The sequence below is a fragment of the Apteryx mantelli genome, chromosome 2 (assembly GCF_036417845.1).
Source record: "Apteryx mantelli isolate bAptMan1 chromosome 2, bAptMan1.hap1, whole genome shotgun sequence".
Lineage (NCBI taxonomy): Eukaryota > Metazoa > Chordata > Aves > Apterygiformes > Apterygidae > Apteryx > Apteryx mantelli.
The window spans coordinates 2900345-2923761 of NC_089979.1; the positions used below are offsets into that span (position 1 = coordinate 2900345).

General features: G+C 49.4%; 1 protein-coding gene across 1 annotated transcript in view; it reads right to left on the reverse strand.

Moving 5' to 3' along the window:
• The window catches only part of ADGRB1 (adhesion G protein-coupled receptor B1), a 206502-nt gene extending 190396 nt beyond the window's left edge, over nt 1–16106 (reverse strand). Inside the window, exon 1 of the mRNA XM_067290107.1 lies at nt 15359–16106. Within this exon, the coding sequence (XP_067146208.1) occupies nt 15359–16106 (748 nt within the window). The remainder of the gene's footprint in view (nt 1–15358) is intronic.
• Between the last annotated feature and the right edge of the window lie 7311 nt (nt 16107–23417).

The window sequence follows — 23417 nt, forward strand, 5'->3', positions numbered from 1 at the left end:
GAAATCATACCAGGGTATCTGAAGTGATGATAAACCACTGATCCCAGAAATCTGCTGGATTGCCCCAAGAGAAGTAGCAGATGTCCCATCTGGAATTGGGTGGCATATGAGCAAGAACAGCCCAGTATTTTCACCTCCATGCACAGAGCATTGCAGAGTTGACAGAACCTTCACAAGAGAGAATAAAGACTTCTCTGCTGGATGAGATATTATTAAGACTGGTCTGCCCATGTGCTTGTTCACCCTGGTGTAAATCCAGAGATGCTCCATCTAACACGGCAGAGCGACCCATCTTTGCCCCTCTGCTGCTGCTGAACTCTGGTCCTTCCTCGGCTCAGCACTTAGGATGAAAAAATTCAGTATTAGGTAGGAAGCAAACAGAATAAGCTGTATGATAGACAGTGATGTCCTCAGGGAACAATATAGTTTACCATTAAAGCACTGAATACCTGCATGAAGTGATTAAATATGTTTTCTCTGCACCTGTAAGAGATTATCCTTTTCTTGAAAGAGAAGTAGTCCTACAACCAGACTTGGTTGTAGGCTGCTGTAGTATGACTATTTATATCCAGTCTCACTAAGCTATCACCAGACATCAGGGCATTCTGATGCTAGGTGCTGTACATGTGTTTCCTTAAGAAACTATCAATTTCTCTCAAGATCTGAGTCTAAATAAGCAAAAAAAAAAAAAAAAAAAAAAAGGGAGAGTAAAAATCAGCATAAGTGCACAAAATGACTTCTTCAAGGTCACGAGCAGATGCAGGAACATGGCAGAGGCCTCCCTTTGATGCTCCCGTGCAGCATCCATGGGGCCACCCCACTGGCACAAGTCCACAGCTAAGCTGGGTGCAGGGCCCCATATCAAGATACACAGATGACACACTCAGAATATAAAATTAATTTCGGTTGCTGCACCATAAGAAAACACCCACATAGAAGTAAGCTTCATCTAACATTATTTTTCTTCTTTTTTGGCAAAAAAATACATAACTGGCAATATCAGCTGTTTCACAAATTCATGCGTCCTGTCAACTTGTTTGTCTTAAATAAAAGCAAAATCCATTACAGAAATGTACGGTCAATATTTGGGTTTTTCAACCCAGAACTATTGGGGAGGGGGGTTGCTTCAGGCATTCCTTTTATTTTGTTTTGAAAAATCATCCAAACACAAAGCAAAACATTCATTTTCCCGGTTAAGCAAAAGAGTTCATTCAGTCCCAAACATTCACTGCCCCAAAGTGTCCCTTCTTGCTGCAGCTCTGTCCCCAACTCAACCCGAGCATCCCCTGGATGCAGACTCCTGCCCTGCTCTGCCCAGTGCAGAGCCTGGTGTACGTCCAGAGGAACCACTCCAAAGGCCTTGTGGATTTATGCTGTGCTCCATACCGATAGAGACAGGTCTCAAAGATATAGGCAGGAGCTCATGGGTTACGGGAAGACGCGCTGGTTAAGCAACCCACAGTTGTCGTTTCTGTGTATCTTTCAAATGTTTGTTGAGGAAATGTATTAGGCTTTTTACTTCCAAGTCCCCTTTCAGAACAAACAAAAAAAAAAATGTGTTGTGCCTTAGGCAGTCTTTTTATTATCTTACATAGAGTTCATGCAATAAAGTCCGTTAATTAAAACATGAATATTTAAAACGGCTTTCAAGAATGGCAGCCTTATCTCACCAGAGGGAAGAAGAAAGAAGAGGGGAAAAGGAGGAGGAAAAAAACACAGGAAAAGCAGGCAATAGTTCATTTTGCCAACAGAACATTCAATTATTTAATTGCTGAATGAGTACATTTTCCCCAGCTGATGTTAGATGTTCTTTTGTGGCAAAAGGGACGGGGTGGAGAAAGGTATGGAGGAAAGGAGCAGGGGCGAAAGGGAATGGGTAGAGTTTTAATTAAAATGTGATGAAGGCTAAGCTGTCATTTTTGGCAACGTTGCATTTCGAAATTGGGACTTTCTCAATGCAATGGGCCTGTGAAAGCAGAACAGCCACAATTGCCAGCTGCTTTGGGGCCGTTCTGACATTGCAAAAGGATCACCGAGAATCAGCTTCCCAACACCTGCTTTACAGTGACTTTACTCCAGAAAAGCATGTCAGAGGGTCTTGCTTTAATGAAGAACAGTCCCCAGGAGAGAAGGAAAGAGAGGGCTTTGCGTGGCAGGGGCAAGGAACAAGTATGTGTACCTGTATGCGCAGGTGCACTTGCACGTACATGCTGGTACGCAGCCATCTGTGCAGCCGTACATGCCTCTTTCCCCTTGCATGTGCCTGGAAAAGTGTTGCATGGACATGGGATTTGGAGGCCTCTGTCCATGTGTGTTTGTGACAGGGACACGTACAAACCAGTGTGCAACTGGAGACATGCAAATGAGCCCCAAAAGACTGTCCCTTGCCAGAACTCTTTCTACCCCCCAAAAGCTGTTTCCTCTCTCTCAGATCCCCCCAGGTGGAGGAAGGGATTGTGGCCTGTATGTGTGTGTTGGTTTAGCTCACTGCTCCAAGTTTGGGCCCATCATCAGGGTTCCAATGGAAAGGATTTGCATCTATGTGCCAAGAAGGGCTGTCAAACTGTCTTGGGTCAGATGGAGCCTGATAAAAACAGAAGAGCATCTGCCTTGGGTTGTTGCAGACAGACAGCAGGAATTGCAAGGAAAGAGCTTTTGTGCCAACAGAGGGAGAGCTGATGGTCCCTAGGAGAGCCCCAATTTAACCCACCACTCAAAAATGTAGTGGACTTTCAGCAGACCAGGAGTGTTTTGCTGGGTGAGAGAAGACTGACACATGCATGTCCATGCTTTGCTGCCTCAAGGTCTGTACGAGACCAGAGCAGAGGGAAGAACGCAGCAGCGGGCTCGGGGACGGCTCTGGCGACAAGGCAGCAGTGTTGAAGCAAGCCCTTTGTCCGCAGATTTCATCAGACTCCTGCAAAGAAGGGGCATGGCCACCAGATTTCTCCCACCTGTATCTCTCTCCATGTCTAACAACCCCTGAGCAGCACCTGCTGTCCCATACAAGCACAAGGCTATGCAGGTCACCCTCTCCCACCAAACCAGCAAGGTATGGTAGACCGACCCATTAGTTTGCTCTGGCTCTCTGGGTGCTAATAAAAGTTGTGCTTTTTCCTGAGAAGGATCCCACAAGTATAAACAACCAACATCTGAAATGCACCATGAGACCTATCCGGAAAATGAGTCGATTAGTCCTCAGGGGGCTTTCAGCAAACCAAGAGGCGAAACACAAGTCCCATATTGTCCTCCTTGCATTCCCCCGCCCTCTACCGCTGCCTGCTGGCACGGAGAGGTTTAAGTGTGAGTCAGCCCCTTGTTCTAGCGGTGCTGCATCTGTGCACGCATAGATAGATGTGTGCAGTCCGGCTCCTAAGAGTAAAGGTGCGGGAGACAACAGGAGGTGGGAGAAGATATTGCATTTCCAGTGACAAGGACTGCGGCCACGTCTCCCACATCAGGTCAGCAGGACACAGCTGGATCATAGTGGGGACAGGCTCTCAGGTCTGGGCATGCCGCAGGCTTACGGATGTGTCTTGAAAGAGGGATACAGGCTTGTCTGCTGCTGCCTTCTCAGCTCCCTCCTCTCCCCAGGCAACACATGCTCTCGGAAAAGCAAGGGAAACCCAGCTACACCATTTATATTTCCTCACTGTGGCCTCTGGCTCTCCCCATCACCTTTTCTTTTCTTGCATTTTCCTACTGAAGTATTAAAAAACATTTATTGGAGTGCACAGTGCCTGCTCTTCCCCAGCATTTGCTTCCCCAGCATTCAACGGGCTTCAACTCAGAAATGTTCCCCTCTCAGAGCCACACACCACAACACTTAGCTATCAAATATCCCATCAGGCATCCTGACATGGAGCCCCCACCTTGGAAGGAAGAACAGGTGGCAGGTCTGGACAGAAGGTTTCTGTCTTCTTCTACATGTCCCCCTTCAGATGCTAGCACATTCAGCTGGCAGTAAAAGCTAAATGAAACATGAGGGAAATTTTACTGGAGCAGGTAAAGGAGTGCGAACAGTTGATCTCTGGAGACAGGAATAAATAGACATGTCACTTGCTCCTTGGTGTGAGCCAGGGTCTCTGGGTGAAAATCCCCCATGTTAATAACATGTGCATAGAATCAGGGGCTACTAAGTCTTCAAAAAATGACACTGGGGTACTGATGTGTGTCTCTGCGCAAGCAAGAAACCACTGCTCTTCTCCAGAGAGACTCCAGCACCATAGGTCAATGCTCTGTCTACAACTCAGCACATGTGGCAGCTCTCTCAATCCTTTGCTCTTGGGCTAGTGCCCACCTGCTGTACGGCCCTTTGCCTCCAGCACCCAGTGCAGGAACATCGTCAACACCAGGCGAGAAAGTGCAACCCAAAACCAGACTAACCCAATGGCTGCAGCAGAACCCACGTGACAGAGGTCCCAATGCACCAGCTGAAATGTTGGCCCATGCTTCCTTTCCAGGTCAGCTCCCCAAAGGAAAGATGTGAGCGCGTCTGTCTGCCTGGTTGATATCCCTTCACCCATTAAAGTTTGAGGCCAATCTCACCCCAAAGATGCTCATCCCAGGCTGGTTTTCTGTGAGAGTGAAGTCAGTTAGGTGAAAAAGAGACCTAGGTGATCACATCCACTGAAAAAAAAAACCAGCTGCAAAGCAAGTACAGCAGTTATCTAGCTTATCTGCCACGTCAGCTGGGCCAGCAACGTGTGTGCTCCAGATGTGTTGCCCCCTGTTCAACAAGTGATTAGGGGAGCCAAGAGGGTGCTAGCTGCAGGACAAACCTTGAGGAACTGGTGGAAAACAGAGGTCACGAGGGATTTTTGTACGAGTAGCAATGCTGCAGAGGGGATCTGGGATTGTCACAGTGGGAGAATACAGGACTTCATCTGATAGGAAATCAGGCTTTATCATTCCCGCTATTCACAGTGTGGTATTTTTAAGAGTAGAAGGGACAGCATGCCACCTTAGTCTCCCTAATAGCAAGTTTGGGGACAACACATCAGGTTCAGGAGTAGGCTCAGAGCATGGTACTGCATGGGGCAGAGCCACTGGGGCAGACAGGAGGGAAGGGACTGTGCGCAGAGCAGAACTAGGCAGGGAAGAGCTGCTGAGCTTCTGGAGTAAGAAGTCATCTCTGTGCTGACAGCTTGAGGGGATCCATTGCTGCTCTCCCTGGAGGAGCTTCGTTCTCCTTGATGGTTCTTCAGCTGCGGTGCGTCCGCGGGGGCAGGTGGTTGAGGTCCCCGAAGGAGCCGTCCAAACTCCTCCATGTCCCAGAAGCACAGAACCATGAAATGCAATCTCCTTAAATACTCCTCTACAGTTACCTAGGGACCATCCCCTTCCCTGCTTCTTTTCTTCTTCAGTGAGTTATCCCCCACAGCAAGCCAGACGTCTTTCTGAGCAACTGTTCTGCTGCTTGCTGTCTTCATTCCTGTTACTAACATTGCATAACTCTTGAGTCACATCATCATCAGCTAATCTTGGCTGACCTTAACGCGGGGTAGCTGGGGGGTGACCCCTCTAGCTTTCTGGCTGAAATTTCAGGTCAATTAAAGAAGGAGCTGTCCCCAGAATTTAACATCTGAACGTGAGGGAGGAGAGTCTGGGGAGATTAACAAGGCTGAACAGCTCATCTCTGCCGAGGAAGGTGGTCAGCAGGGTTTAGATGCCGTACTGCTGGTCATGATGAAAACATTACAAACACCTACTCTCCAGGCTGAATCACCCCTATGTTATGCTGCTGCTGGATCTGACTCTCCACAATTTGGTTTCAGCATCCACAGATATAATATGTGGCTGTACACTGAGCCTCATGGGGCTGCTCCCAAGATAAAGAGTTACTCCAAACCCAGCAGAGCTCCCCAAAACAGGTTCTGTTCCTGTCAGAAGCCGCCATGGCCCTGATAAGAGCAGTGCTTAGCAAAAAGTGTTCATGCCCAACATTACAGGAAGCTTTCTAATTCAGGACATGAAAACAACAACAAAAAAAGAACAAACTAAACAATGGAGGAGGAAGGGGTATGAAGAAGAAAGGATTTTTATGATCAGAAATTAACTGTTTGTCTTCGGTCACTTTTACTGAAGTTCCTTTGACTGACTCCATGCAAACAAGACAGAAGCCAAACGCCAGGCGAGCCCAGCTGTAAACAGCATATCTGGCACTAATGCTTTGCTGGCTGGGCATGGCAGTGATGTCTCATCAAGCAGATGTCCACAACTGGAAATCTAGTGCAGATATTTTCTTGGTCCAGTTCTGCAGAAATCACCTAACCCAGTGTCTTTAGGGAACTTAGTCCCAGTCTTGGGTTAATAGGCACCTTGGACAAAAATGGTACCAGTGCTGCCAGTGCTGGTGAAGTCCTCATAGACAAGAATAGGTCATGCGGATTGGACTCTCTTTCTCCTGGCATCTCCCTACACTAGGGCTAATGTCATATTTTTCCTGTAGATAGGTACCCATGCACAGCATCCACATATTTTAACCTGCCTGCCCCTCATGGCACTAACTTTAAAGCCAAGAAGCTGCATGAGCAACAACAGAGCTAATAAAGCAGCTTCCTTCCCCATATGGCTCTAGAATGAGCCCTCATGGAGGTCTCTGATGGCCAAGCTGAACTTGTACTGAAGCCTTTCCCACAGCACATGCAAGATGTTTTCTCTCCTCGACACCACTGTCTTTCCCCACTGAACCAGCAGAAATGGGATTCTGTTCATGATCTTGGTCACACCAGCAAGTCCGGTTGAAAATGGCCAGTAGACTCAAGTTGTGGGAAGGAGACACCAAAACTAAACCTTGACTTCACCCAGCAGGCATGTATGGCAGTCTACAGGCCTATATACAAAGTTTAAGCATGCAGAGATCACTGAGTCGCGCTCCTCATGGGACTGGGTTTAGTCTGGGGCAGCAGGAGGCACAGGGAGACATGGGGGAATCATTGCATCCCATGTCCTGTCCCAGGCTCCAGTGGGCTGAGCAAATCCCGAAGCAGAGACTCTGTGTAGGTCCTCTTTGCATCAGTCCCAGGGTCTCAACAAGAGCCTAGGGACCAGTAACCCGCATCCCTGCCCTTCAGAAGAACCAGCCTTTGGACTCAGGAGTGGGACCAGTGAAATCAAATGGAGAAAAGTTCTCATGCTCTTAGCTGTTTCTCCTGCTTTCAGTACCATTTGCAGAACCTCACCATCTTCTGGTCTGGGCATCTTCAACACAACGATAGTCAAAAACAAACAAAAACTAACAAGAAGGAAAGTGCCAACTTCCATCCAGTAAAAAGATAAACACCCAACCTAGCAGAGACCAGGGCATCTTTTTCTTCAGCCCAGGAAAGATTACAAAGCCAAGGACTGACACTGGTAATTATTGTCCTGCCATAGGACACAGGGAGGGGGGGAGACTGCCCTTCGTTTGACAATCATTTCAGCCCTGCATTTTTGGGACACTACCACGCTTTTTACACGCACGTGTCCGCTGCCTTGTCGTCTCCATGCACACAAGCTGTTACAGCATTTTGGCTTGAGGAATCAGCACCAGGCTCTCTCTGTGTCTCTCTCCCCCGTTGTTGCTGGTGTTTGTACGGATCACAGCCCACATATTGCGGAGTGAGCACAGCTCAAAGTACTCCAGCGACGACGGGACAGAGCGGCTGCCCCACCATGGCAGTGCGGTTGGGTCAGGAGCCAGGAGCTGCAGCTCTCACCACTCCGGGTCCCTTCTCTTCCTTATTGCTTCCTAGCACTGGGAATATCCCAAGCCTGTAGCTGTTCATTTGACTGCACGGACAACTCAAGGCCCACCGAGAGCATTCAGCTTAATGAGGTGTGTGGCAATTATTGCGCTATCAAAACTGGAGCCAGAGAACAAAAAGAAATTTATTTAAACCGAACAGATCTGCAATTCTGATGATGTGCTAAAGGACGTCCCTTCCTAGCCTGCCTGTCTTGCCCCGCCAGAAGGCTGACAAGCAGGATATTTATATCGGCCGTACGGTATCAGATTGCTGGTTGCAGCAAGTGCGAGGAGACAGTGTACCACGCAGAGAGGCAACAACTGGAGGTGACTTTGGTAGAGCCACCCCAGGGACACACAGATGCTGACTCCTCCCCGGGTTAATGTATCACAGAGGCACACTAAGTGATACCTGCTGAGAATCCAAAAACAGTTTTCCAACCTATTTAGCCCAGGCTTGCTTCAGTGCTGACTTGGGGGATGACGGGCTCATAGGAGCCAGGACCAGCACCAGTAGATGTTGCAAGATTACATTGACTATCACAGCAGAGACAGGAAAATAAGGGAGAAAGGATAAGTTGCAGAGATGACAATGATGCTCTGGAAGAAGCAGGAAAAACTACTGCTCTGTCCAGCATTGAAAAAGATCACTGTCACCTGGAGCATGCAGATCCACTTTTGGTTCTGTGTCTTGGAGTGGTCACAGACAAGCTCTCAACCTTGCTGAGCCTCCATTCCCAGCCTGCTGGGCAAAGATCACAGCCCTTCTCCCCTCCTCAACCTACTGTCTGCTGGATCTCTAAGGCAGCTGGGCTCTGTATAGTCCTGACTTCATCTGAAGTCTTTGGGAGCTGCATCAACATAAAGAAAACAAGCACTGTAAAAAGGGAAACTCCCCTTTTCAAGGAAAACTAGGGGAAACATAAGAGCTAGATTCATCAAAAAAGACATGGTCCACCAAGACAGACAGCTCAGTGCCGAAGAGATCCATAGAGGTCAGGCACCTCAAAGGGTATTCAGGTACCTGAAAAGCTCCATGGATCCCTTTTCCCCTTGGAAAGATATTGTTTTTTTGTTTTGCAGCCTGCTATGATCATCTCAATACGTCAGATGTTTACGGTTGGTGGTGAAAAGGGTTAGAAATGGCTCTGTGCATCCTTCCTTTGGAGAGAGTAACATCTTCATTCTGACATGACAGGAGTTACAGTTGCAAAGCTGTGCTGCAGATGTGATGATTTCGCATCTGGTTTCTGGGTCTCCCTGCATCTAAATTTGACCTCCTGTTCTCACACGACACACTTCGGGGAATTTGCTATAGGTCCCGAATATGAAAGGAGGCTAAACAATGACGAACTAAAAATAAAAGTAAAGAATGCGTAACCGAAAGGCTGAGCCTTTCACCAGGCTGCCACTCATTACATTACACATAAAAGTCCCCTCATAGCAATAACGGGAGTAGTTGCCTGTAAAACTCCCTCAGCAACTGGATGTAAATGCCACCTTTAGTCTCCCTGCCATAACAATAGTGCATTTTGACGGTAATTGCTGATGTTTCTGCATTGTGAACATGTCCACAAGCTGTTGAGTTCACAATGGAACTGATCGTTTTATTTTTTCTCATTTTCCCCCCACTATCTATCTCTCAAACAGGACATCTCCATACAGATGCATGTACAAGTGGATTTAGTGCAGAAACAACAGCATGGGCACATGAAATCTCTGCTTAGCCACTGGAAAGACCCCAGACCCTGCACAACTTCTGTCCACGCCGAAGAGCAATGTCTTTAATGATCCCAGAGCAAAGCAATGGGAGAGGCAGGGCTTGTGCAGCTCAGAGCTCTGAGTGTTTAAACCACCTCAGGATCCCTCACCTCAGCTCCCAGTTACCCACACTTCCCTACCGCATAAAACACCCAGTGACCACACACGTAAGGGACTTTCCCCTCAGGAGTTGCCCATATGGAGCCAGTGCGGATTCACTGCAGGAGACAAGGAGAGGAAGGTGCCCCCTTTGCAAGGTGCAGGTGGCAGGTTCTGGTCCACACCCTCCTCCAGGAGCTTGGAAATGGTGTCAGTTCTTGCTTAGTGCTGCTCTGGCTTAGACTCAAGCTGGGACCATGCCAGCTAAAATCCCCAATGCTTTTAGCAGGGCAGCATGGGAACATCTCATCCTGAGAGCAGAAATCAGCTCCTCCTTGCCCCACATTTTGCTGGTGATCTCTCATTGTATCATAGCCCTGCTCTGATGGATGTACAGACTAGACAGCTGGGCAAATACAGACAGGACAGCAAGGAGCTGGAAAACAGCACACCTCCCCCAAGTACACACAGTGAGTCTATATCAGGAGGAAGGAGAGGCAAAGAAACTGAATCCATTCAACTCCCTTTGCCCTTTGGTTGCCAAATCCAAAAATGAGGCTTAAGCTAGGCTCCCTTTTTCACAAGCCCAGCTGTCCTTAAGGGCCTGGGGTATTCCTGGAGGGAGGGATAGAGCCACGTGTCCTAAGGAGGAGCTGAAGAGGTCAACGGAGAGGCTTGCTAGCCTGCCCCTGGGCAATTACTCACAGCTCTTTGTCAGTCCCTGAACTTTCGTGGTTACTAAAGCTCACCACAAGCACAGGGAATCACTTAACAAATGGTTTCTGCTCTGGTGGTGGTAGGGATTCAAGGGAAGTAAAATCGTGCCACAAAATGTGATTTCTGCATCAAGGAGGAATCTAGTTGGTTCATCTGACCCTATGCCTCTGGCTCCTCTTCCACACCAGGGACTCCCCTGAGAAGTCACTCAGACTCTAGTCCAGGCAGAAGCTTGGACCTGCTGAGGAAACATCACGTTCTGCCTAGCTGAAGAGGCCAGGCATGAAGCAACGCTCCCAAGAGCAACCTGAGATCTGGAGAACGTGTCCTGCAGCGAGAGATTTATGGAGTTCAGTCTACTTAACGCAACCAAGGTTAAGAAGCAACTTGTTCATGGGTCTATAAATACCACTCCAGATAGTAGAGAATGGATGCTGGATGACTTCTTAATCTAGCAGACAAAGGCATAAAAACACCTCAGGGTTGGAAGGTGAAACACCACTAAAACGCAGAAGTGAAGTGAGGGACTGCGAGTCAGGGAGGAAGGACTGTGTTTGTTCAGAGCGATGGGCTTAACTGGGCAACGGGAAAGCTTACCAAGAAAGACAGGGAATTCCCCAGCACTCAGGACTAGCAATATCCTGACCGAATGCTTTCTGAAAACTAGAAAGCTCTATTTCCATCACAATTTTTAGTTATTTTCTTGAATGAACAGGTGAAGTTCTCTGGCAGAGATATGTAACTGGTCAGACTTGTTCATCGTAAAAGTCCCTCCAGCCCTGAAGCAAGTGACTCTTCATCTACTTTACCAGTGAGCAAGCAATAAATTTCAGGGGCACACAATTAACCTTGTTTTGCAATCAGCATCTTGGATCCCCTGGGGAGGGGTTGTGAAGACTGGAAGGACTAGCGCATGCTGGTTATCTTTTTGGGCCACCAATGCAAGAGTACTATAATGGCCTTCCAGGAGCAGATTATGTCGAGACAGGACAAATTAGTCATTCATTAAGCGCCTAACTCAGCACAGCACTTAAGCACACACTTAACCTTCTTCCATTACAGTGTCACATCAGAATCCTTTTTAAAGCCCCAGCTCTGTTTACAGGGAAGCTGGCTCTCGTTTCGGAGGTCCACCAGGATTTTCAGACCTTCAATCCTCCTGAATGTCACAGGGCCCCTTGTTTCTGCAAGCTCTCCAAACTGCAGCCTTTCAGGGCCCCTATCGCTTGCCTGCAAGACAGCCTATCCCAGGAATGCCAACTTGCATTCCCAAAGGAGGATTCACCTCTAAACATCAGAACTTACAGCTGGTTTCTGCCTTCTTCCTACCTTGCTTGCGCCAGCAGAGGGAGGGCTGACGCTGCCCCAAATCTTTCCCCTTTAATAGTCTTCCCCTAGAGAAATTCCCCCTGTTCAAAGCCTTCGTGGTGCAGCACCTTGAGATAACTGCAACAAGGACAGGAAAAATGGCGGGTGGGTTGCAGCTGCCTGTACGTTTCCAAGTGTATCCTGCAGATCATCAGGACAAGCTCCGTGTGCAGCAAGACACCGAAATATCTTCTGCCGCCTCTGCACCCTGACAGATTCTTCCCGCCCCCACCACCGCCTGCTGTAACCTCTGCAACGTCTGCGTGGGAGAGCGAGTGCAAAGGGGGTGTCTCACTAAATGTAGGGGGAAAAAAAAAAAACCAAAAACTTTAGGATTAATTAAATAAATAATTTTGTCCCGACAGATCTCAGGCAGGGAGTCTCTTTTGGGATGAAGGCAGAGTCGCTTTGTTAAGTATCACTCTGAATGTCCACAAACGTCCCTATGTGCCTGCACCAGGTGTAAATTCATTGGCCATGGGTGAAATCAGACTGGCGGTTAGGTTTCTTTGTGTCACAGCAGTGATAGCAAATGAGCAAATCCAGTGGAAAAAACAAACAACAACAACAACAACAACAAAACAATGTGTTGAGACAGAGCTTGGTCATTGGTAAAAGGGATTATACAAGCAGGCTCCAACCCTGTGCTCCCACAGGCATGCAATTTTCCTTCTGCAGAGAGGCCTGCCGTTTAAAAATAAAAAAATAAATTTAAAAAAAAGGCATAGGGCAGAGCAGAGGACATGGTCAGAGAAGGACAGTGCTGACACCTTCCCACCGCTGTGTTTGCTCTAGCTGTCCTTTCAGCGGGGTGCCTCAGCCTGCAGCAGTGGTTAACCCTTCTGCCACGAATTTCCTTGACGTGAGTGTCCCAGCAGCTCTGGAGTGACAAGGTCGGTGCACCCACTTCTCAGCCCTGGTGGGGAGATCTGTCTTTGAGACTGAGCGACGGCTCGGTCGGTAGCAGAACTTGCATCTTCTGGTCTGTTCTTTGGCCACGAAAGCCAACGTCCAGCCTACCAGATCTACTCTTGGACTGCTCTTGAGTGACTTCAGAGAGCAGGGAGAGGAAACCATCTAATCCAGCCGGCAGCCTGGATTCATTCTCCATCCTTCGGGATACCACTGACCCAACATGGGGACTGCACCTTTTCAAAGGGATATCACGTATTTTATGAGCCACAGCGGCTCCCAGAGAAACAGCACGTCTCCTTCCAAAGCAGTGCCTCGTCGTAGCTTTAGTAAGTTTACACCCACCCACTTGCTTTGGAAACGTCTCAGGTGTAGAAGAGAGACATCAGGAAAAGTCAGGCTCCACATTTAGGGATGGTACCTGGGTATCTGGCAGTTTTTTTACTTGCCTCAAAATTCATCAGACTAGATTAGTACAACACACACATACACATGTTTGAAGATGAAAGTGTCAGGAGACAGGCTCAGAAGCAACAAATGACTCAGGAAGCAGCAGCAAAAAAAAAAAAAAAAGCTTGTAGGAAAAAACAAAAACTGTTACAAACACAATCAGAACAACAATAACAGCAATAACCACCACTAGCAGCGCTAGGAATTTGGGAACCCTATCAAAATGTTCCACCCACAAAATACTGTTAAAAGATCACTGGTTCTGGGTCCAAATTGGATCTCGCCTCCATCTTCCTGATCAAGCCTTTGCAAAAATCAAAATAGACAGAGTGACAGACAGAGCAGCACATGGAGAGGCCGGGCTGCGAGCGTTGTTTCCATGTAGATGGCGTTCCACCAGTGAAGATGCTAATTCTACATCTTCAATATCGGGCAGATGTGAGCAGCCAGCAAAAAAATTATCTGCACTCTCTACAAATATTTGACACCCAAAAAAGAATTTTGGTTCAGCCACCTCTGAGCTTCTTTCATATTTATTTTCTGGGAACATTCAAGCACTCAAGCTGAACTGGGAGAGATCTTTACAAAAGCCAATATTAAGCTTGAATGCTCCAGGATTTGCTGAAAATCTTATTTAAAATTTCACCTTTGGTCGCAATGAAAAAGGTCGTGCTACTTGGGTTGAATGCATAAATCATCCAATCAGCAAATACAAAGCATGGCACATGACTTAGGAAGCTCATATCACTCCGAGGAGACAGCCACACGGTGCTCTGCACAAACTGTTCACGGAGGAGGAAAGGGCACTGCAAAGAAATCTGAGATCTGAGGAGCAAATATTGCAGTGTGCTCATAACCAGGGAAAGAGGCTCTGCTGAAGTCCTAATTTGCAGGATTTACGGCTCGGCTGTGTGTCTTCACATATTGATTCACAGATCAGTGAGAAACAAAATCTCCCCCAAAATACACTGACGGAAGCACTAATACCTGATCGTATACTAATCGCTCAGCTAACTCCAAACTGAGGTCTGCAAGAAAATCACACTGCACAGCCTGGACCTGTGCCTGATAACCTCCTTCCTATTGCGAGTGAATCTGGCCTCTTTCCACCCACAGAAACGTACAGAAGTTCTCTTCTGAGTGGGGGTGTCTGGTAAAGCCAGGCAGAAAACACCAAGTCCAGAACCCGCCAGATACAAACTTTCTTCTGACGGCAGAGGACATCTGAATCTGACATTTCAAGGAGACAGCACCCTGGGGTGCAATTCAGGAGTGGGTCTGAACTTTGCAAAATCGGAGGCTCCCCCCCGCACCTGCCCATATTCCTATTTAGTATCACACCTCCGTTTTACATAACCTGCCTGCTGGCAGGTGGGACGGGAACCGAGAATAAATATATCAGAGCGGATCTGACACAGGCACTAAAATAGAGGCTCCGCTTTTGACCCTCCAGTTCCCTTCTACTTTGCACGACGCCGTACCGCCGACGGAGCCTGCTCCCCAGACGTTTCGCTCCCCAGAACGCCACCGAAAGGTTAAGCAGCTGTGACACACGCAGAGATCAGATCTTAGGAGCATCTCGTCCTTATTCTTCGCCCTTTCTGTCATGCCCCCTCTGCCTCCCTGGGTCCTTCCATTGCCTCCCAGCAGGCACAGCCTATGCCTCAGTCACTGAAGATCATAAGGAAAATGAAACACAGGAGCTGATGAAACACCTGAGGAATGAGCCACAAAGAAGGCACCTAGTAACCCCGTGCAAGCAGCATTTGGTTCGCGTGTGTGTGTGCGGAGGGGGTGGTTGTTTGCTTCCTGGGTTTTTTTGAAAGTGTCCAGAAGGAAAACAAGGCCAAGACAAAATGAACACGCTTGCTGTTGGCATTCGCTTAAACTGGGCCTGGGAGTTAAGTGTTTCCCATGAATTAAAATGGGTGATAGGGCTACCGAGTGCAACCTGCCTCGGGAGGTAACTTGGATCCTGGCTCTTCTAGGACATCTTTATGTAGGAAAGCTGCTCGCCTTCAGGTTAAGACTCTCAGCAGCTCTGAGGCTGCAGGATAAGTAAAACAAATGAGGCACCAGCTCTGGGAACTAATGAAACAATCTGGGACACGTTCAGGGGAAGGTGCTCTGCATTCTAGTTACACGCTAATAAAGAGCCACCGGGGGTTACCAGACCTGCTTATCAATTAGAAAAAAAGGTTTTCATAACAGGCATCCATAGACTCAGATACAACGACGACCGGGACTGTGGGACCCGGGAGAGACACACCAACTAGCCCTTCCTCCCAAACGCCTCCAGGCAGGTAGCCGCACTCCACTTACCCAGGGACTCCACTCCGCTGCTGTCCTTTGGGCTGCTCATGCAGTTCTCCAAGTAAATCCCATCCTTATAGCAATCTTCTTTCTTCTTCGTGAGCCCCAGGATCTCGCTGGCCTGATCTAGGACCTCACCTCCTGAGCAAGAACATGGAGTCTGCATAATGCCACACGGGTGGGAGCTGCTGCTGATGGCCAAGCACGCGTCCAGCCACTTGCAGAGCATCTGGCAAGCAGCTTTGCTAGGGTTCCTGTTGCCCACCACGAGGTACTCCACCGAGAAGTCCCTCTCCTGAGCCTTCGTGGGCTTCCATCGCACAGGCCCGCTCTCCACCCCTGGCGGCGTGGTCTGTTTCATCTGGAGGAACTGCTTGTTGGACTGGAGGAAGGCATACCGGGTGGACCCATCACAGAGCTTCAACACATCGTCAAAGCTCTCCATGCCCAGGTAGGTGCGGGTGGACTCCAGGAAGGAGTCGAACTGGTAGGTGCGGATGTGCTGGTGGTCACATACGCTGGTAGGTTTCAGGATCTTCATGTACAAGGTGTACCTCCGAGGGTCAGGGTTCTGGATAATCCAAGAGCAGAGAGAGGAGTTCAACGGGAAGACAGCGAAGGAGGAGAAATACCCAAAGAATTTCCCCTGGACCAAAGTGGTGCAGGGAGCTTGTGCCAGGTCCAGAGCGACCACGGTCCACACAAAGTAGAGTGGCGATACCAAAAGCAGGTTCAGGGCAGATCCAATGCTCCTCATCCTAGGTCTCTGGTCCTCTGGAACTCAAAGTAAATGTCAAGCAGGTGCCAGATCCTGGACATAACAGGGACCAGCTTAGCGGAAAAGTGAGAGTTTAAGACGTTCTGGATCCGAAATCAAGCCAATCCTCCCATGTCTGGATTTGAGCTCCCTCCTGTGGCCATAAACAATACCTGGAAAAAGGGAAGGGAGTGAGGAGGGGAGAGAAAGAGAAGAGATTTGAGGATTTTTTTTCTTTTTTTTTAGATTAACCCTTTGCAAGGCAGAGAATCAGCACAGCACCCCTTTTCCCAGCTCATCTGCCCAGGAGAGGATACAGCCCCACATTTCCATCCCCATGCTAGGTGTGGGGGTATCCCCATCCCTGGGCTGTCCCAGCCCCATGTGTCTACATGCTGAGAGGGTCCTAGCTGCGACCAGGAACGGGGGACAGCACAAGTGTGACCCCCCCTCGGTGGTGCCCTCTGCCCACAAAGTGTACCTCTGCTTAGCTGGGCAGAGAATTTGCAGTGATTTCCAGCCCTCTCCCCAAAGACAACCCCATCGATCTCTGTTTTAGGGAGAATCCCTCCTCTCCCCCCACCATCCTTACTGACCAGGGATGCTGGTTCAACACAGGTGACGCTGCTCCAGGCTGCATTTGGGGAAGGCTGGGCTGGAGGCAGCCGTGGGCAGCTGAGCTCTGCCTCCTCTCTTTCTCCTGCCAGCCTGTTTTTCCTCCTCTCTCTCTCTCTTTCACTCTCCTCCCTCCTTCTTTTCCACCAAACCAGCACAGGGAAGCAGAGTTGTTGCACAGAGCCCCTAACCCCGGGCTAACTCTTGAGCCCAAATAGGGAAGGCAGGGCTGGAGGGAGCCTTGCAACCAGCACAGGGAACAAAATGGGGAGGGGAGGGTGCTGCTCTGTGTCTTCCCACATGAGGAGTGTCACCCTGCCTTGCACCTCTGCATGCAGGACATCCCAAAGCCTGCAGTGCTGCTCTGGGCTCTTTGGCAGAGGTACCAGGCAGCAGCTCTGCGGGGTCAGAGTGTTCCCCGCCACCCCCAGGCCCCCAAGCCTCTTCCACAGAAGTGACGGTCCTCCTGTACTGCCCTCCGTGAGCCCATCTTTGCAGTCCCTCATAGCCCAGATCCCCTTTCAGCCCCGGTGCTCAGATCCCCCATCCCGCTCTCCATGCCTGGGAGACCCTTGTGCCCTCTGCACTCTTTGAAGTCTCTTTCTTACCCACGACAGAGACCCTCCTGCACTCTCTCTCCCCTCCTTCTGCCCTCTTTCCAGGAGAGGAGACAGAAGAAGAAGCACAAGCAGCCTCAACACCCTCTTCACACCCCACATGTGGTTTATATTCCCTTCCCTCAGAGGTCCATTTTAGGGGAGGTGGCCTGTTACTAGATATTGGGGTTGAGAGGGAGGAGAGACAGATGCTAGATGCAGGGCTTCTCTCACTGCTGGCCATCCAGCCACCGCTCCTTTTCCTTCTCACCTTTCCAGTCAGTTTCCTGGTTGTTCCTTTGCTACCCTTTTGGCCTTCCCAAGGGAGAGAAATTCAGGAGTTTCCCCCTGGGTGAGGGTTGCCCTAGCCTGCTGTCTCCAAATCAGGGCTGCTGCCTGATTTCAGAAGCACAAATCTGACCCTTTGGGTCAGATCTGCCCTACCAAGGTTTCACCTACCAAGTATAAACTACCGCATTGATTTCAAGGGACCTCTATGGTCTACAGCCAGGGCTCAGGGTCTCTGCATTGAAGACCTAGGTGCAAGCAGCCAAACTTCTGAGCCGCTAATATTGTCCTGCCCTGCAACCCAGAAATAGCTCCGATCAACTGGGACATGTTTCTTGAAGATCAGGGACCAGGCTGATGCTGCCAGAAAGGAATTAGGGTCAAAACCGTGCCCAGGCCACAATCTATCCATGCTACTCACCTCCCCTCCTGCCCCCTCCCACCCCGCTGCTGGGTTCTCCCTTCCCAGATTTCAAACAGAGGAAGCTTTTACAGTGGCCAGACAAATTCTCAGCAAATCTAGAATTCAGGCAGATAAACCCTCTCCTGCCTCCCAGGAGAGACTTAAAAACTAGAGATGAAGCCCCTTGACCATCCTGCGCATATGAGAAGAGATAAGAATCCACATACAGCAGCTCCTCATGCTCCTTTGGTTTCTCTCCTCTCTATAGTTCAAAGTATTGTCTCTGCATCCCCCCTCTCCTGCAAAAAGCTTTTTCTGGGGAGGAAAGAGTTAGGAAATTAAAAAGTCAGATTCATTATTTGCAAATGGGATTTCAGTGGAGCTTCAAATCACTGCAGTCTTTGCTAGCAGATTCCTAAGTGTCTGTTAAACCTGACACTAATCAGCATGGAGTCCAAATGCATTTGAACTCAAATTTTTCAGAAGCCCTATTCCCAGGCCTGACACTGGTTTGCAGCCTGCAAAACTCTGCAGTGCAAATTGCACCATGCCAGATTCCTGGATGTCTCGAGGACTGGATTTCAGGAAAGCCGTCTGCTTAGCAGATGCAAAACAATGCTTAGTAGCAATGAAAAATCACAGGCATCCCATACATTTCCAGAGAGGTCATCCTGATTAGCAGTAGGGGTTGCCTCAAAATGACTGTAAATGCTTTAAATATCAGCTCAGAGAGTGAAGGATCCCTGCTTAGCTGGGTCTCGGGAAGGGAATGGAGATGAGGGGACAGCCAGTTCGCCTCTCTTTCGCTTTCAGTCAGTCCCTGGTAAGCAGCTCACGCCGTTTGGAAGTGGTCACAGCGTTTGCAACGCCAATGTCTACCAGACCTTCACAGTGACGAGCCAGCCAGGATAATCTTAACCTCTGGTCCGGTCTGCCAAGTAACATCCCTCTCCCCCTTGGAAGCAAGAGCCAGCCGCGGCTCCATAGCAACGAGATGATTAGGAGACGGGGTTGCGACGGGCTGTGCTGAGATCCAGTCCCTCACGGTGACTTCAGCGCGTGGGATTCAGCCCAAGTCTCCTGCCCTCTGCGAACCTGATTTTCTCACGCTGGGCGCAACCCTGCTACTGAATAAGGATGCAGCAGGCACAAAATGCATCCCTCCTCCCCCCCTCCTCCCCTCGCCAACCCCTCTCCGGGAAAAGCACCGTAAAAGCCAGCAAACTTTAACTAAACAGACCTGTTAATGGGACGCTGTGTTACGGTTGTTAGGTCTCAGAATTGATTTCCCCTGAATGCAGTCCCATCTGGAAGGTTTTACCATAAGGAACATAAACATATTTTTTCTCCTTCAACTGATCCTTGCTGAAGTGGGAATCTTTTTTTTTTTTTTTTTTTTTTTTTAAGCAGAAGAAGTAAATAGACAAGCACCCCTCAACACCTGCATCTTTGGCTCAACACGTGTCAGACCCAGTGGTGAGGGAAGACGCAAGGGGCAGCTGTGTTTCAGCAAAGAAGCAGCTCCTCTATGCTTTAATCCAGCAAAATCCCAAGACAGGTACGTACACAAGAGATTGCAACGTGGAGATGGGGAGGTGATGTTTAAATGCACAGGAATGCTCCAGTGCTGGGTGCCATGTACCTATGTACACATGGGCTAATTTGCCCAAGTCCCCAGGGTAGCAGCCACATCAAGAGTCTTGGTAGCCTTGCTGTGCCTGGGAGACATCCCTGCCTGATCCTATCCCTCGGCTCCAGCTTGGAGAACACGTTACCTCTCCTGCCTTTCTCTTCCAACCCCACACCTGGGAGACTGCTCTGGCAGAGAAGTCTTTGCGGGGGAAAAGCCTGAGGACAGCAGGTGAAGTACCTTGGGCTGTGCCTTGTCTGCATTTCTCAAGGACAAAAGGAAGGACAAAAAGGTTATCTTCTTGGTGTGTGCCACTGCCAGAAGGCAGGTTTTCATTCCGAGCATCCCAGAGAAAGAGGCTAAGTTTGGCCCCAAAATATCCTCCCCAGCCCTGGTTTAATTGTGCAGATGTTAGAGATGATGAAGCAGAGGGTTATGAAGATGCGCCAACAGCCTGCATGACCCGCACACCCTCTCACGACTGCCCAGAGCCACGGCAGTCGTTTTTCACCTCCTTTTGCTGAGCGTTTGTCACGCTGCAGCATTTCCCAGCCCACTGGGAGCTCAGAAACCCACTGTGCCGGGCACGGTTCAGAAACGCAGCACAAGACAGGTCTTCCCAGTCTAGACAAACCCAGGCAGGAACCAAGTCGCATGGTGCAGCTGGAGCCTGGACTGCCAAAGGTGTGTAGGCACCTAGTCTGCACTAGTTCCAGCAAATTCTGGAGCCTCAAAGCCTTGGAGAGCCAAGTTTGAGCCCTAAATTCCCCTGCAGTAATGCTGAGCGCTGAACCAAGGCCATACTGGCACGAGACCGGAGATTTTCACCACCCTCATGTCCCTGCTTGCTTTCTGCACGGGAGTGTATCTGTGTGCCTCAAGCATGCCCCACATCCATCCCGGGGATCCCCGCTGTGTTTTGTGCTTGGCAGGTGCCTTGCAGACCATCCATCTGCCCCGGATCAGGGGGACCACTTGGTCGTGCTGGTGACATGGGACTTTGGGTGCAGCAGGCTGGATCTGGCCAAGGGAGGGCACTCTTTCACGTGCATGCACACACACAAACGCACACCCCCACAGACCAAAAAAAAAAAGAAAAAAAGACTGCAAAAAAGGCATCCTTCCACACTGCTTTCCATAGGACCTCTCAAAACATTCTTGCCTTGATCTGTCCTCACTAGCTCAGATGTGCCCAGCTCCCCTTTCCCTGCCTGCTGGCTCAGACATGCTGTTTTCCAGGATATATTTCCCTCTGGTTTTCCTTCTCCTGCTGTTGGCACATGGCTGACATCCTAGCAGAATGAAAACAGCTCTGATCAAGCTAATCCTCCTTTCCTGGGGTTTCCCATTTCCCTGTAAGAAATCCCTGGATATCAAACAAAATATCCCTTCTGACAGAGGCCAAAAACTGCACAGCTCTGGAAAGCTCAGTCTCTTGTCACTCTGAGAAAATGTGGGAAGGAATTTGCTCTGCCCTTATTCACAAGGAACTGCTAGCAGCAAAAGCTGGAACCGCCTGAAAATTTTCTTCTTGCTCCCGAGGCAAGCGAGCAAAGAGCTCTGGAAATGCCAGGAGAAACAACGCAGCATCTGTCACCCGACAGCTCACGGGCACCCCGAGAAGGGACCGGACGAGGCTGGCATTTGGCTGCAGTGGTCTACGCCAGGTTGTGAGGCTGGGAGTTAGCCTGCCTGGCACCTAGACAGGGATGGGGCTTGGACCCATCCTGGAGCAGTGCCTCTTCCATCAAAAGAGTGGTTAGGTTTTTACCTACTTTTTTACTTATTTTTATTTTTTAAGGACCTGCCAATTTTCCTTCTCTTCTGTCTTCCATCAGGATTTCCTTCTGGGGAAGGTGGCTTCACTCTGGCCTTTCCCAGCAACAGTTTATCTATAAAGATTTGTGCTTATTTTCTGGCACATCAGAATCCAGTGAAAATTAGGACCCAAAAGGACAAGAGGACGGGTTGATGGGTATTACAGGACTGGGAAACTCTTTAGGGCTCTCTCTGACTTACATGGACATGCACCCTCCAGAGAGGCTTCTCAGCACCATGGACCACACCACGAGAAGGATGCTAAACCAGCACAACCCAGTTGACTTCAGCAGCCCTGTCCCAGCTCGCTGGAGCAGGATCTGGCCCAGCAATGGTCAGAGCTGTGCATATTCCCAAACTACGCAGGCACTGCACGAGCCTTTGGATGAAAATCCTGAGAGCTGGACTCCAACAAAGCCGCATTGGAAAGCAAAGGGAAGCAGACAACAGCCAGAGACACAAGCGTCCAGGTCCATTCCCATCCTGCTGTTTCACTGTCCAAACACAGCGAAACAGCATGTACCCTCACGGCCTGGCACGCTTGCTCTGCCACTATAGAGACTAATGTACTGCCTACAGCATCTATCCATCTCAGTTTCCTGAGTGCCAAGAAAATCTGATTCTCACCTGTCTGCCACACTAAAAAATGATATCTATACACACTAGCATCTTTCATGTCAAAAGGTTTTCAAATCCAACCTGGAAAGGTACCCACTTTGGGGGTGGCTTCCAGCAGTCCTGTAACGGCCTGCAGGAATAGCACAAAAATGATGGAAAATATTTGGTCCCATGGGACCAATGGCACGCAAGGCTGTGGGCTGGTTACCCATCCCCCAAGGATGAACATGGAGAGCTGCAGAGCATCATGGCAGGAGGGTTGTTTTGCAACGTGAGCGATATGTGTTGGACCTGAGAGCATCCAGCGAAGTAGCCCTGGGGAAAACCAGCGTTTGGATGGGGAAGTGCTTGTGGCAGCATGGGAGAGTGGTGGGACATTCCTCCCAGAGCAAGCACACAAGTGTCCGCGGGGAGCAGGCTGGGTTTCGTTATCTCAGGAGCTGAATAAACAAGCCCAAGGCACAATCCTAGGCTCTGTCCCTCACGCTTCATTTCCCCAAGGCTAGAAAGATGCTTCCAAGTTAATCTGAGCCCCCAGAGTCGATTGGAGTTGACAGATCTGGCTTTCAGCTGCTGGTGCACAGCCTCATTTCAACTTTCAATGGCAGAAGGAGAGGATTTGGGGAAAGGAAGAGCTGAGAGGTGAAGTCTAGAAATGGATCATATTGGGAGGCCCCAAGAGGCTTTTAACAGCAACGAGGAAACGCAGAAACCCCTAGTTAACCCCTGGTTAATCAAGGTTAACCCCTTGATGATTAAACTATCCCATCTCTGATCCCCCTCAGAACTGGCCGGCAGGATGGACCAGAAGAAAGCCCAGCAGACAAGGAGGACCAGATGTGCTCCATCTGGCTGCATATGTGGCTGTGCAAGGGAACCAAGCTCAGGGCTCCACAGCATACTATTCTTGGTCTAACACAGCCTCAGACAGATGTTGTATGTACTTTGTGTCTTTTAAATATCCCTTCAGCCAGAACTGCAGCTATATTTGCCCGCAGCTTTGCTCCACCCAAGTGCAATCAATCTTATTGGTGTGGCCGGCTGCAAACACACCAGGAGTTTCTCAAGGATGGTGTATGGCACAGGGCTGGGTCACAGGCCCATGCAAAGCAAAGCTGAGGAGCCTACAGGATTCCTGGCAGAAGCCACCTGATGTAGCTTATCCTAACATCAACATCTTTCTCTGCCTCAGTTTCCCATGAGCAAAGCAAACATAAGCCCCAGTTAAAAGGTAGATGTCCTCACGAGGAGCAATGCACATGGCCAGAAACTCTCTGGATTCTCCCCAGCAAACCCTAGAAACCTCCTGCTGCTTATTTCTGTCTGTCAGTGCTCTGTGGGCA